The sequence below is a fragment of the Xenopus tropicalis genome, chromosome 7 (genome assembly GCF_000004195.4).
Source record: "Xenopus tropicalis strain Nigerian chromosome 7, UCB_Xtro_10.0, whole genome shotgun sequence".
In the NCBI taxonomy this organism is placed as follows: Eukaryota; Metazoa; Chordata; class Amphibia; order Anura; family Pipidae; genus Xenopus; species Xenopus tropicalis.
The window spans coordinates 115,816,973-115,829,272 of record NC_030683.2 but is presented as its reverse complement, the minus strand read 5'-3'; the positions used below and the strand labels follow the sequence as shown (position 1 = coordinate 115,829,272).

At 38.8% G+C, this 12,300-nt stretch overlaps 1 protein-coding gene across 1 annotated transcript in view; it reads left to right on the top strand.

Annotated features, from left to right (window-relative positions):
- The window catches only part of syngr4 (synaptogyrin 4), a 13,858-nt gene extending 1,558 nt beyond the window's left edge, over positions 1–12,300 (top strand). The window contains exons 2-5 of the mRNA XM_018095524.2: positions 3,305–3,428; positions 5,284–5,521; positions 7,306–7,445; positions 10,349–12,300. Coding sequence (XP_017951013.1) covers positions 3,321–3,428; positions 5,284–5,521; positions 7,306–7,445; positions 10,349–10,582 — 720 coding nt within the window. The 5' untranslated portion in view covers positions 3,305–3,320 and the 3' untranslated portion in view covers positions 10,583–12,300. The remainder of the gene's footprint in view (positions 1–3,304; positions 3,429–5,283; positions 5,522–7,305; positions 7,446–10,348) is intronic.

Below are 12,300 nucleotides of genomic sequence, written 5' to 3'. Positions count from 1 at the left end.
TTTATAGGAATAAATTCCTTTCCTAAATAACTGTATTTTCCCTGCACCACAGTTGTATGTTCAGCTTCCCCACTATTAACAATTCACCTCAGACTTACACAAAAAATACTTGCAAAAAAACCTGGAGTAAAAATAACTGGGTCAGAAACATAGTTTTGTGGTGTTAAAGTCTCCCTCGTGACATGGGGCAGATTGATATCTCTGCCTTGGGTAGTAGCAACTAATCTCCCCGTGTACCACTGCCCTTAAGACCCTGACATACCCAAGGCAGAGATATCCATCTGCCCCATGTCACGAGGGAGATAATGATAGACTCCAGGCCTTTTTTGAGGCTGTATTTCATGTTATCATTTAGTGTGAAGAGGAATTCATGCTTGGAAAAAAAACAGGACTGGATCATTATCTTCCTCATGACATGGGATTGGTTGACATTGCTGCCAAGAAACCGAATGTATTAGAGGGTCTATGCAACTCCATTTCCCCAATACATTTATGACAGAACTGTCCCCACCCTGCTTAGAACACACACAGTTGTATAATTGTCTGCTACAAAATCCTGGGGTGAGGAGGAATAATCTTTGAATCCCTTTACATGAAGAGTCTGCCATGTCTGATGAATATTTCATTCTAAAGCTATTGCAGGAGAATGGGCAACCTTTCTTAGTAGGCAATGCCTTTTGCCAATTTAATACCTAGATACAAGTCATCTTCCTGGAGTTAATGGAGGATATAGGTATGGTAGACAGATTAGGATGAAATTGGTTTATATAGGGTGCAATACATTAAAGGTGAAGGAAAGGTCAAATCACTGGGGGGTGCCAAAAAAAACCTGGCTGGTGCAGTTTTCTGCTAATAGGAGCACCAGCCCGGCGTATCAGGTAAGTGATTACAATCACTGGGGGTGCCTAACATTTGGCACCCCTAGTGATTTTAACTTTCCTTCATTGTAAGTTAGGTTGAAAAAAGACGTACGTCCATCATGTTCAACCATAATGCCTATTTATAACCTGCCTTACTGCTAGTTGAAGGCAAAAAAACCCCATCTGAAGACTTCTTTAAGAAAAACAGGTCTGGACTGGAATTCACAACAGGCCCTGGCCTTTTAAAGTACACAGAGGCCCCACCAGCCACCGGGGGGGGGGGGGGGAGGGGGCAAATGTTATAAAAGTTGTATAAGCTAAGCATAAAGGTACAGCCAAACTTCTACAAAAACTGCCTTGGGCCCCTAAATGTACACAGTTTTTAAGTAACTTATTAAAAAACTTACGTCCATTTTAAGCAATGACAGAGCAGGTACAGGAAGGAGTGTATGATTTAAAGTTAGGGCACCGACCCCAATGAACTGACCATTAATTAGTGCATTAAATAATGGAACTCTTTATACAACTGCCTATTATAGAGTAACATCCATAGGGGGTGGGCAAATGTTGCTACTGCGCACTTGCGTTCATGGGGGGCCCCACATAAATAACTTGTACGGGGCCTCAAAGCTTCTGATGGTGGCCCTGCCTCTGGCATTTGTCAGAATCCAGAGATTTCCACTGAAGGAAAGTGAATGCCAAAACAAGATGATGCATTTGTTGACCACCAGTTTTCTGTTTTTAACCTATATGTTTCTGAACACAAGTATACTTCAGGCAAACTCATTATTTTTACTCCATATATACTGTAGATATGGTTGTCCAGTTTAGTCATGAATGGCTGCTAGCTGACCTTATCTCAAGTTCTGCAGATGAAAATAAGGATAAAAGGGAGTGGACAGGAACAAGTTTAGACAAATACAAATGTCAGAGCCACATGGTTTACATGGGAGAAAATAAGGACTAAGGAGCAAGCAGGGCAGTGTATAGTAGAGGCTAAATGCATGGGGTATTAGTGTTTTTAATGTGATTGTGATAAAGAATTTTTTTTTTAGTTAAACATTGGTACGGTGTTATATTTAATGTTTTTTCTCCTTTTTGGCCATTTATACTTTTGTTTCCCAAGGATTGGCCTTTATTAATTTATAAAAGTGAATAGTTGTACAATGAAATTTAGGTAGCGAAGAAGCGTAATGAAAAGGTCAGGGAAGCAGCTAGCATATGTAGTTAGGAACAGGCCAAAAAGTAAGTAAAGCAGCAATGCAAACAAGGAGAAAGCACCTAGAAACTACAGTAAAGGTAGACCTGCGAAATGATGAAATTAATAAAAAACAGACTAATAAGTATTTGGTGTTGAAATTCTTGTATCAAAATGCTATGGTGTGGAATGGTCTCACAATGTCAAGATGCTGCCTTACCCAGAATCAAGTATTATGGTACCCCCATCCCCAGGGGGATTTTGAGGAAATTGGTGTAAATCTTGAACTTGGCAAGTAGCAGAGTGTTAGAGGAGAGGAGTGTTTAAAGGAGAAGGAAAGCTACTGAGGTGTTTTGTTTAGATTAATCACAATATTGCAAGCTAGAACATTGTATTTATTCTGCAGAATGCTTTACCATGCCTAAGTTAACATGCATAGAATTGATTTTAGCTTGGTCTGATGTCACTTCCCTGCCTGCATGCTGCTGAAAAGCTCTCAGCTCAGATAACAGCAGGGAAGGGAGGGGGAGAGAGGAGGAAGCTCAGCAGGCTTGTGCCATGCCTTGAAAGGTTTTTATATTATGTCTGATACAGAAAACCATGTGTACAGAACAGAATAGTGCTCTCAAAGCACTCAGAGCAGCAGTTCTGTAGGTATTTATATGGCTGTATTTACATACTTTTCTGATAAAATGTACTCACTTTTAATTTTTCCTTCTCCTTTAAATTCCTGTTGACCTTTCACAGTAACTGTGACAGGTGACTGTAGGTTGGAGAAAAATAAGTTACATACCACAGGTTAACAAGAAATAGATTAGCCAATAAAATCCATCACAGCCCTTTTATCGTTTTGTAACACATCCCAGGTGACTAAATGAACAGTGGACTGAAGTCCTATAGCAACAATGATCACTCTCTGCAGAAGCTTATGTTACAGTAATGCAGACAGCAAAGTCAAGCCACTGTATTCTAAAGGCAATTAACCCTATTAAAATGTATAGTACAGTATAAATACAGCACCATTTTCTCCTGTGGTGCACCTTACAGCTCCTCTGTGACTTTGTGCTGGAATGAAAAATCCACTAGTCCAAGAGCTGTCCTTTTTTATCAGCCCACTACAGCAACATTAACCCATAGTCCCTTAAAACTGAAATCATTTGAGAGTTTATGTACTGTAAGACTTTAAGTTGAATGTGTCTAAAACTTACATTAAGGAAACAGAGTCATGTAATCTCTTTTGTGACAGGATACATCACTTTAAAATGCAACATCTCAGACCGCTCTTTACTTCAGTTCAGAGGCGCGTAAGGGACAATCCAGTCCTTGCTTTCTTATTACGACCTCTTACCATATGGAGGGTGCTAACTCTGGTAAGGGATATGATATTTTATGCTAAATTACAAATGCAGACTTTGGGGCATCTCTCTGTGTCGAAACTATAAATATATATCTGTGTGTACTGTGTGGCTACCAAATATAAATCTGCAACAATACAAAGCCCAAGGCTTTGTACATGAGGTATATTTTAATGGAGTGTAATAAAGTTTATAGTTTTTTACTTTTTTTTATTGGTGCGGATTTATATTTGGTGGTTGTTCCCCCTCTTTGGCCACTAGAGGGTTTAATTTGCACCTATATATTTTGGATCCATATTTATAACAATGACTCATATCTCATATTTTGGCTTTTGAAGTGTGTACTGTATGATCCTTTGATAGCTTTGCAATTCTTCTAAATACTCCTTATTATAAATTCTTAACTTCTGTATAATATTATGCAGACACAGCATTTATTTGTGCATTACTCATTAGGGAAAATAAGCACGTGTAAAATAAAAGCAGAACAGATTCATGACATCACTCAGATATTTGACCCCATCAAATATTTTGCTTTGGTTACCATGCTGTAACAAACGTTTAGCACTTTTCTTGTTCTGGTTTAGTAAATAAGGATTATTGAAAGCAATTATCTGATATATGGTAGCCTTAGATTATTGGAATAGGGCAATGTCACACAGGTTTCTGCAAAATTCAGTAGCCTGCAATTGTAAAATGTAATTGATGTTTTTTAATTCTATTTCCCATCCTATGCATATTTAGTCTCTTAAGCAGCCTATATATTGGCTGATATTACTGGCTTACTTGCAGGGTGTCACAGTGCTGGCTTCCCTGACCTGGTTGGAGCTTGCCCAGATATCAGTCAAGCTGGCTGGAAAATCCTGTTGAGCAAGGAATGCATTAGGCATTGGACGCAGTCCTCTCTGAACATGTCTGCAAAACACTTCCCAATGTGATCTGATTGTTGTCCCAGAGCCAAAAATTAGATCAGCCTGGGTGTCCAACCATGCCAACCAATGGGATCTTTCAGTGTATGCATAGCTTTAATTCCTGTCAAATCTGATGAAAAATGTGAGGAGCAGTGATAGCAAATGCCTTTTAAAGAAATGTGTTACACCTCATGAATGTCTGTCGTGCCTTTGGTTCAAATGTACACATGCCATAAAACGGTGTCTAGTAATTGCTTAAAAATCTGGTAATACATGAAACTTTGGTCCTCATATATTTGTGTTTGTCACTTCTACATACAAACTAGAGTGAAAAACATTACAGTATGTTCCCTTCGTTAAAGGAAAAATGTATATAAGATTAATTTTTAAGGAAAACTGTTGTATAAATCTGGGGTGTCCTTGGTTAAAAACACATGATGCTTGAGAACCAAGGAGCAAGTCAGTTCATATTTAATCTGATTTGCAGTGGAATTGCAGTTAACCCACATAGGTGCATGAAACCTTAGGGCTCTGGCACACGAGGAGATTTGTCGCCGGCGATTTTTAAAAGAGCGATTTAGTGACAAGACGCCAATGCTAAACCAATGGAAATCGCCAGTGTCAAAACATACGAGGCTACTTCAAGTCGCCTGCTGTTTCAAATCGCACACAGACCCTTTTCTGAGCGCCTTGAGTAAACATGTGGGAGGGGTAACTGTTGAGTGGCACCATGGGTAGCAGATCGCCTGGAGCTCAACTCGCATGAAATCTCTTCGTGTGTATTGTCGTGGCGACTTGTCGCTAAAGCGCCAGGGGGAAAAAACGCAGGCGACAAATCTCCTCGTGTGCCAGAGCCCTTATAAAGAAGTCTGATAGCCAGTAATCACATCTACCATCGGCTTTTGTTTATCAGATATCAGATCATTAATTTAATCTAACTCTTGCAATACAATCCATAGATCTGCTCCATTATCGTTTGTGCATCACTTTTATCTGGAGGATATCAGAATCTGCCTACTTCATCTTTTCTGAATTGTACCCTAAATGACAACAACACAGCCTGTGAATACGGCATTAGCATTGGCATTTTTGGCAGCATAGTTTGTTTAGTATTTGTCGCACTGGATATATCCAAACCACTGTTAAAAATGGACTTGAGTAAGAAGGCTATCAGCATTACTGATATTTTCTTCTCTGGTAAGTTATTATTTATTGCAAACAAATAGCAGTGGCACTCAAGAGCTTCAAACGGGACTAGCCCTTAAAATATTTATTGCGGAAAAAACATGCAACGTTTCGAGGCAAAACTGCCCCTTTGTCAAGCATGCTTGACAAAGTCCCGTTTGAAGCTCTTGAGTGCCACTGCTATTTGTTTGCTTGGAATCTGTGGAGGGGGTGCCGATCCCCTTAAGCATTGTGCACCGAGCGGTAATTACTTTGGAGAGCTAAGGGTGTGCGGGTTAAGGTTGAATTTGGACAAGTTATTATTTATTGACAGCTTGTATGTACAGGTTCTTTCACATGCAACATAGATTAAGAAATGTATGCTTTAACATTTAATACAATTCTTTGACATTCCAATCCACTACTACTCCACAGTGTATAGTAGTGATCCCCAACCAGTGGCTCGGGGGCAACATGTTGCTCACCAACCCCTTGGATGTTGCTCTCAGTGCCCGCAAAGCAGGTAATTATTTTTTAATTCCTGACTTGGTGGCAAGTTTTGGTTAAATAAAAACAAGATTTCCTACCAAATAAAGCCCCCTGTAAGCTGATAGGGTGCATAGAGGCTGCCTAATAGCCAATCTTAGCCCTTATTTGGCACCTTCATGAACTTTTATGGTGCTTGTGTTGCTCTCCGAATCTTTTTACATTTGACTCTGGCTCACAAGTAAGAAAGGTTGGGGACCCCTGATGTATAGGATGCATGTAGAGTTAGACATTTAGGAGATCTACGGTCTAAAAAACAAGAATTAGCTAGTGCATAATACTCCTCTAAATATAGAAGGAATGGACTAAAAAAGTGGTGTTTTGGACTGGATCTAATGAAAACTTCTCCAAAAACCTTAAAGCTGGCCATACACAAAACCTTGTTTTATATTTGTATATTTGTATAGCAGATTGATGAGACGACTGATATCACAAGAACGTTAGATATCAGTGATCTCGTCGATTGGGCAGGTTAAAACATTTTGATTGCCTCCGAGCAAAATCTACGTTTACCTGAATCGTCAGGTGGAGGTAGAATCCCTATTGTTTCTACCTCCATATCTGATGATTCAGCCCTGAACGTCAGTGGAGGGAACGAACGAGCACTGGTCGCAGGAAAGATCGTTATTGGTACGTGTATGGCCACCTTAAAAGTCCCACCCATCTGTTCCACTTCCTGCTGCCTCCTTTCCCAGGCTGTGTATGGGAGCGGCACTTAGCACATTGAACTGTAGGATAGGAACCAATCAGCAGCTAGGCTAGCCTGTCACTGCAGGGCTGTCATTGGCTATCTACTGTGCTTCTGGCAGGGCCCTTGTACTTGCTACAGGAGCTCGAAATGATGTCACTGAACACTTACTGTGCATGTGTACCTGGAATTTGCTGCAGGACTTCGGGAGAATTCAGAAAAATTTGGAGAATGCTGCTAGGGGATGGGAGACTGGGGAGAGCCACCAAAAAACAAGTAACTCCCAAAGAAATAGGGGGTTTAAAAGCTCTGACACAGGCATGGTGATCAGGCGGCAAAAACGCCTGCTTCCCATTCCATAGGCCGACACTCTGCCTGTCAGTGCTGCTACACTGAGCTGCAGTTGAGAGTAGATCCACTTTTCTCAGCCTGTGTAGGAGAGCAGTTAAAATTTAAGTTGTGCAGTGAACTCATTGAACCACACAGCGCATAAACCAGTCCTACAAAAATGGGTCGTAATCATTGTGTGTATGAAGAATATGACTTTCACTATATGTTAAACATTTCTCTTGTGTCCCTACAGTTGTCTTTACCTTGCTTTGGTTATTTGGGTTTTGCTTCCTTACTCATGAGTGGAGTATGTCACTTCCTTATGTGTTTGCCTTTGGTAAAGAACATGCTGAGACTGCCATTGCCTTCTCTTTCTTTTCAACCCTGTGCTGGGTAAGTTTTTTTTTTAATTAAACAAAATTATAGATCATTATATATTTTTATAATAAAATGATATTTTAGATATCATATCCTCAAGCGCTTATCGAGAGTAACACTGGTGGGTTATAGGTTACTGCTCCTGCTCTTCCCTAATTTGCGACCTGCAGATATCGCTCCTGGGTCCCGCAGTCCTACCCAACACAGTGTTCTCCTTAGCGTCTTCTTTCCACCACTGACACGTTTCGCCACTTCTGGCTTCTTCCTGAGCAATGACATCACTGCATGCTTGCTGTATTTAAATGTCCCACATTCCAATTCGTAATTCGTAACGTTAACATTACCATGTCTTAATCCACCAAAAACCCAAAGCTACATTGCATTAAATAACATGTATACAGAAAATATTCAAATATGCAATCAAATTTGCGATTACCATTCAACTTCAATATCTTAAAAGCCTCCAAAAGTCCAAAACTTTTATAAAAATGCACTAAGATTATAATCTGTATTTAAACCCCATGGAGTCAAAGTTTTAAGTTTAAATCCACCAGCTTTCCCTATGTAGTGTTTCCAGAGGAAACTGCAGCATAGGTTAAGGCCATGGGCACACTGAGTGTTTCCTCTGCTTCTCTCAGCCTGCGTTTTTTCTACTGGCTGAGAGAAGCAGTTGTGCTCTCTTACACAGCTCCGTTAACCTGCATTGAAAAGTACAGCTTCTGTCTGAGCATAGGTACACAGTGTAAAAAAAGTGAAAGCTGTACTTTTCAGTGCAGATAAATGGAGCTGCGTAAGAGAGCGGATCCACTTTTCTCAGGCTGAGAGCAGTGGAAGAAACCCTCCGTGTACCCACGGACCTAGACAAAGGTTACAGGTGCATTAGACATAAAACAGTCAGAGTTCTCTGAAGAAGTAAAAGAACAGAAATCCAAAGAGCTGAGCCTGACTGATAATGTCGTAGGGGAAATCGAGGAAGAATTATTTAAAAAGACATTTTCAACAGTACCAAAAAATACTCATAGTAGTCTTTATTATCATCATAAAAAAATTCTTCCACCTTGACAGTGTTCTGGCACTTTTTCCACACAAAGCTTCATCTTTTATCCTCACATACATTTTACATACATTTTAAAGTTGTCTGTTTATACAAGCAGTACATTTAATTGCAAACATTCTGCCAACTGGATACAACAAATGTCCCCAGTATAAAATCCAAAATTGATATACCCTGCAGCAACTTAGCGTATAGACTATGTTTTGGTTTAGGAGGGTAAAAGTTTTTATTTTAAATATACAATGTTTATTTTAACTCTTTATGACTACCAATGAATACTGTCATATCCACTATATTTAAAGTATCTTGCACAGGTATTTAAAACCTAAAAATATTCAAATACTTCTGGATTAAAAATGGTTTATAGTAAAATACATACTAATATTGTAGTTGAGGGTTAATTAGTGTCACTTCTTTGCCCATACAATTCTACCTTGATTGCAGCCGACTTAGAGGAAGGTGAAAAACACCATTTAAGTCAGGGAAAGTGAATTCCATTTTTGACATCAGAATAGCAATCAGACTATCGCCAATCAACATTGTCCTATTCATTTGAAAGGACCAGTAGTGCTGCTGAAGTGAGATTTGAAGTGTAATACTTTTTCCCATCCTAGATATTTCTGGATTTATGTCTGTGTCAGCAATGTATTGTTGGAACACCAGAAATATACCCTACAATTAGACTATTACTGAAATTAGCTGACAAACATTTGTGCCAGTACTTGTCAGGCGATAGCTGCCCCCATATTCTTTTTTTAACTATCCGCTAGCAAGTGCAGGTACAAGAGCTTGTCAGGAATTCATTGGCATGTTGCTTGGGCAATTTAAATCTGTCTTTTGGGCACTTGAAGATGCAACATTTTAAGCACCTGAAGCAGCCTTGAAACAGTGTGAAATTGCCCTAAAAGTAGGGATGCATTGAATTCTGAATTTGGGTGAATTTAATCGCTCTCTTCAAGATTTGGATGAACATTATTGTTGAGACCAACCATATCTGAACCCTAAAATTCATGTAACATTAAAGCTCCAGAAAACTGACATTTTTTTTTAACATGATGTATTTGGACGGCTCTTGGTACATTCGGTATCTTACAAAATCCAACAATTATGGATTCAGTACATTCCAAGTCTGCAAGGAGATTTTTATGAAAAATCGCACTGATGGAGTTTGGAGGAGGCTTTATCTTCAAATGTATACTAGCTTTATGAAGGACAGTTTTTACAACACCATAATTGCAGATCAGCTCGCAATCACATGCAGAAAGGCACAATGGTTAGAAGGTATAGGTGAGGACCACTGTCTATTTGGCTGCAGAGAGGCAGGATAAATTCCTTGTCAGCACAGTCTCTGCAGCAGAACATAATGCCATCAGCACATATTTTTTCTAAGCATTGTGGGAGTGTGGATGGTGCAGTTTAGGAGTGGAGGGGGAAATTCCTTTGATCCAGTACAAAACAAGCAAAACTCCACAATCCAACATTAATAACCTACATTAATAATGAGTGGCATAAGCCCACAAATAAACCCCGTACAGAGTAAAATATCCGGGTTCCCTCCATGGCCACAGGGTCTGCTTTCTCTGTAGTTACGCCACTGATTTTCAGTCTGCATTTTTTTTGTTAACGTAGTAATGTTTTTATGTGCTAAAGACCACAGCTGTGCTGCATTCTCTAGGGCATTTCTACATTATAGAATAAATACAGTCTTCTGTGTTTAACAAATTAGTATATTCCCATTATAATTAAAATCATTAACAGAAAGGTTAAATGAATTAAACAACAATCTTTGTAATCACTAATCACTTTAATTTATTTTAATAAGACTATTAAAAATATTTGTTGCATTTTCTGTTTCGTTATCCAGGTTATTCTGATATATCTGCAAGTTTCACATTTCCGTAAACATTACCTTGATGCTTACAGTATGTCAGTGGCATCACGGAGAAGGACAAACTTCGCTGACACAGGCAGAGTTTATGTTGAAGACACTGCAGAGGCTCCAAGTCCACCATCAACCAAGATAATGTCTTTCGATATGCCTCCACCTTCAATTTCTTTCGATATGCCTTCACCTGTTAAGGATCCATTCGATGAGTAACGCATTGTAAAAAATTTATAAGTTGGGTTGTGGATTTTCACATTTGGCTAGCAGACACTACCCTCTCTCCTCCCTGTGGATTTTTAGCTTGATTACAGTTTCCTAGCCAGTAATTTTTCCATCTTTGTTTTTAACATACACACCTATAAACACTGGCTAGATAGTTTACATATGTCTTGTCTCATTAATTGTATTTATGGTAGCCACTGATACCATAAATTTTATTTTATGCTGCAGAAAGTTGTGTTTAAATAAAAATATGTAGCAATATTATTTTTTCAAATATTTATTTACTCTTGTGCACATGTGCATCGACACATGGAGCAATTTTGGCACTTTCAAGCCTGTGATTTTTAGTAGACAGTGACAATAAAGTCACCCAGAAATGCCACCCTTTGACTGCTATGGCAGTAACCTGCAAGCTTTAATGCAAGTGCTTGTCTCTGGGGATTGTCCTTTGGAAACGTGACAGCCAATATACACACACACAAGTAGTTTTGGCTGATTGGCATAGTGGGCAGTGGGATAATTTGGCCCTTCCTTTTGAGCTGCCAAGAATCACTTGCCCTCTGTGCCACTGCACTAAAAAGTGTTTTCTTCCTTTTTGTTTTGGAAACTTTGTATTGGCTTGTACAGGCACACAGCCCTGGTTGCAACAGTAGTTGAACAGATCTAACAATGTTAAATCCAGTTGGTTTCTAAAAACGTTTGGCTTGTTTTACTCTTTGCATGAAGTCTACAAACACTATTATTTATCTGTCCAAACATGAACAAGCATATCAGTCAGTTTACCATAAAAAATATTGTACGCCGACAAACCATTTACATAAAAACGACCTGCAAAGCATTGTTCATTCACCCTACATTACAGATGGAAAAGCGCTGATTTCTGCTTCATATGCTGCTGAGGTTCAGCAGTGGACAAATTGCTTGATAATAAATAAAGATGTAAAGCCCAGTTGTTAAGTGCTTTGGTACAGACCTGGAATTTACAGTTTACATATAAAATCCATTTAGTGTCAGGTGCATTTGCTGGAACTGCTTATTTTGTTTTATTTAGTGTTTTTATTGATTATACTAAGTTTGATGAAATTCAGTGACCATTTGTGATGATATATAGTTACCACATTTTATTTTAACATATCCATAAAGGATAAGAAGGGTAACTCACTTTCAGAATTAATCTTAGTCTTGAGTTTTACCCTGTAGCTGTAGCATTATAGCACCCCAGCAACTCTCTTAGGTATTTCCTCCCAAACCTACAACCTGTGCCTGTGTTTATATGATAAAAGCTCTATTTCTTAGGCCAGCCTTCCTCAACGTGTTAACATATCAGTTTCCTAGTGTGTGATGGCTTATCCCTGGTGTAAATGCATTGCATAGATACCCATAGATAACCTTTAGAGGATTCTGCACAAGCAATGTTAGAGAAGAGATTGAGAGCCAATTCTGAGCCTTAGCTGCCATTTCATTTGTTATTGCCATGAATATCTTAAATCTTAACTTTGCAAGGTGATTTTAACATTTTACAGATGACTTCAAACTCATTTGCATTTTACTCTGTTATCCTCTCAACAAGTCAAGTGGATTCATGCTTATGTTGGTAATGTTACCTGAGCATATCCTATATACCATAAATATAATTACCAGTAGTAGTATTTTAGTTACTGTAAAGGCCTTTGTTTAAGTTTAAATAAAAAAAACATTTTAAAGCAAAA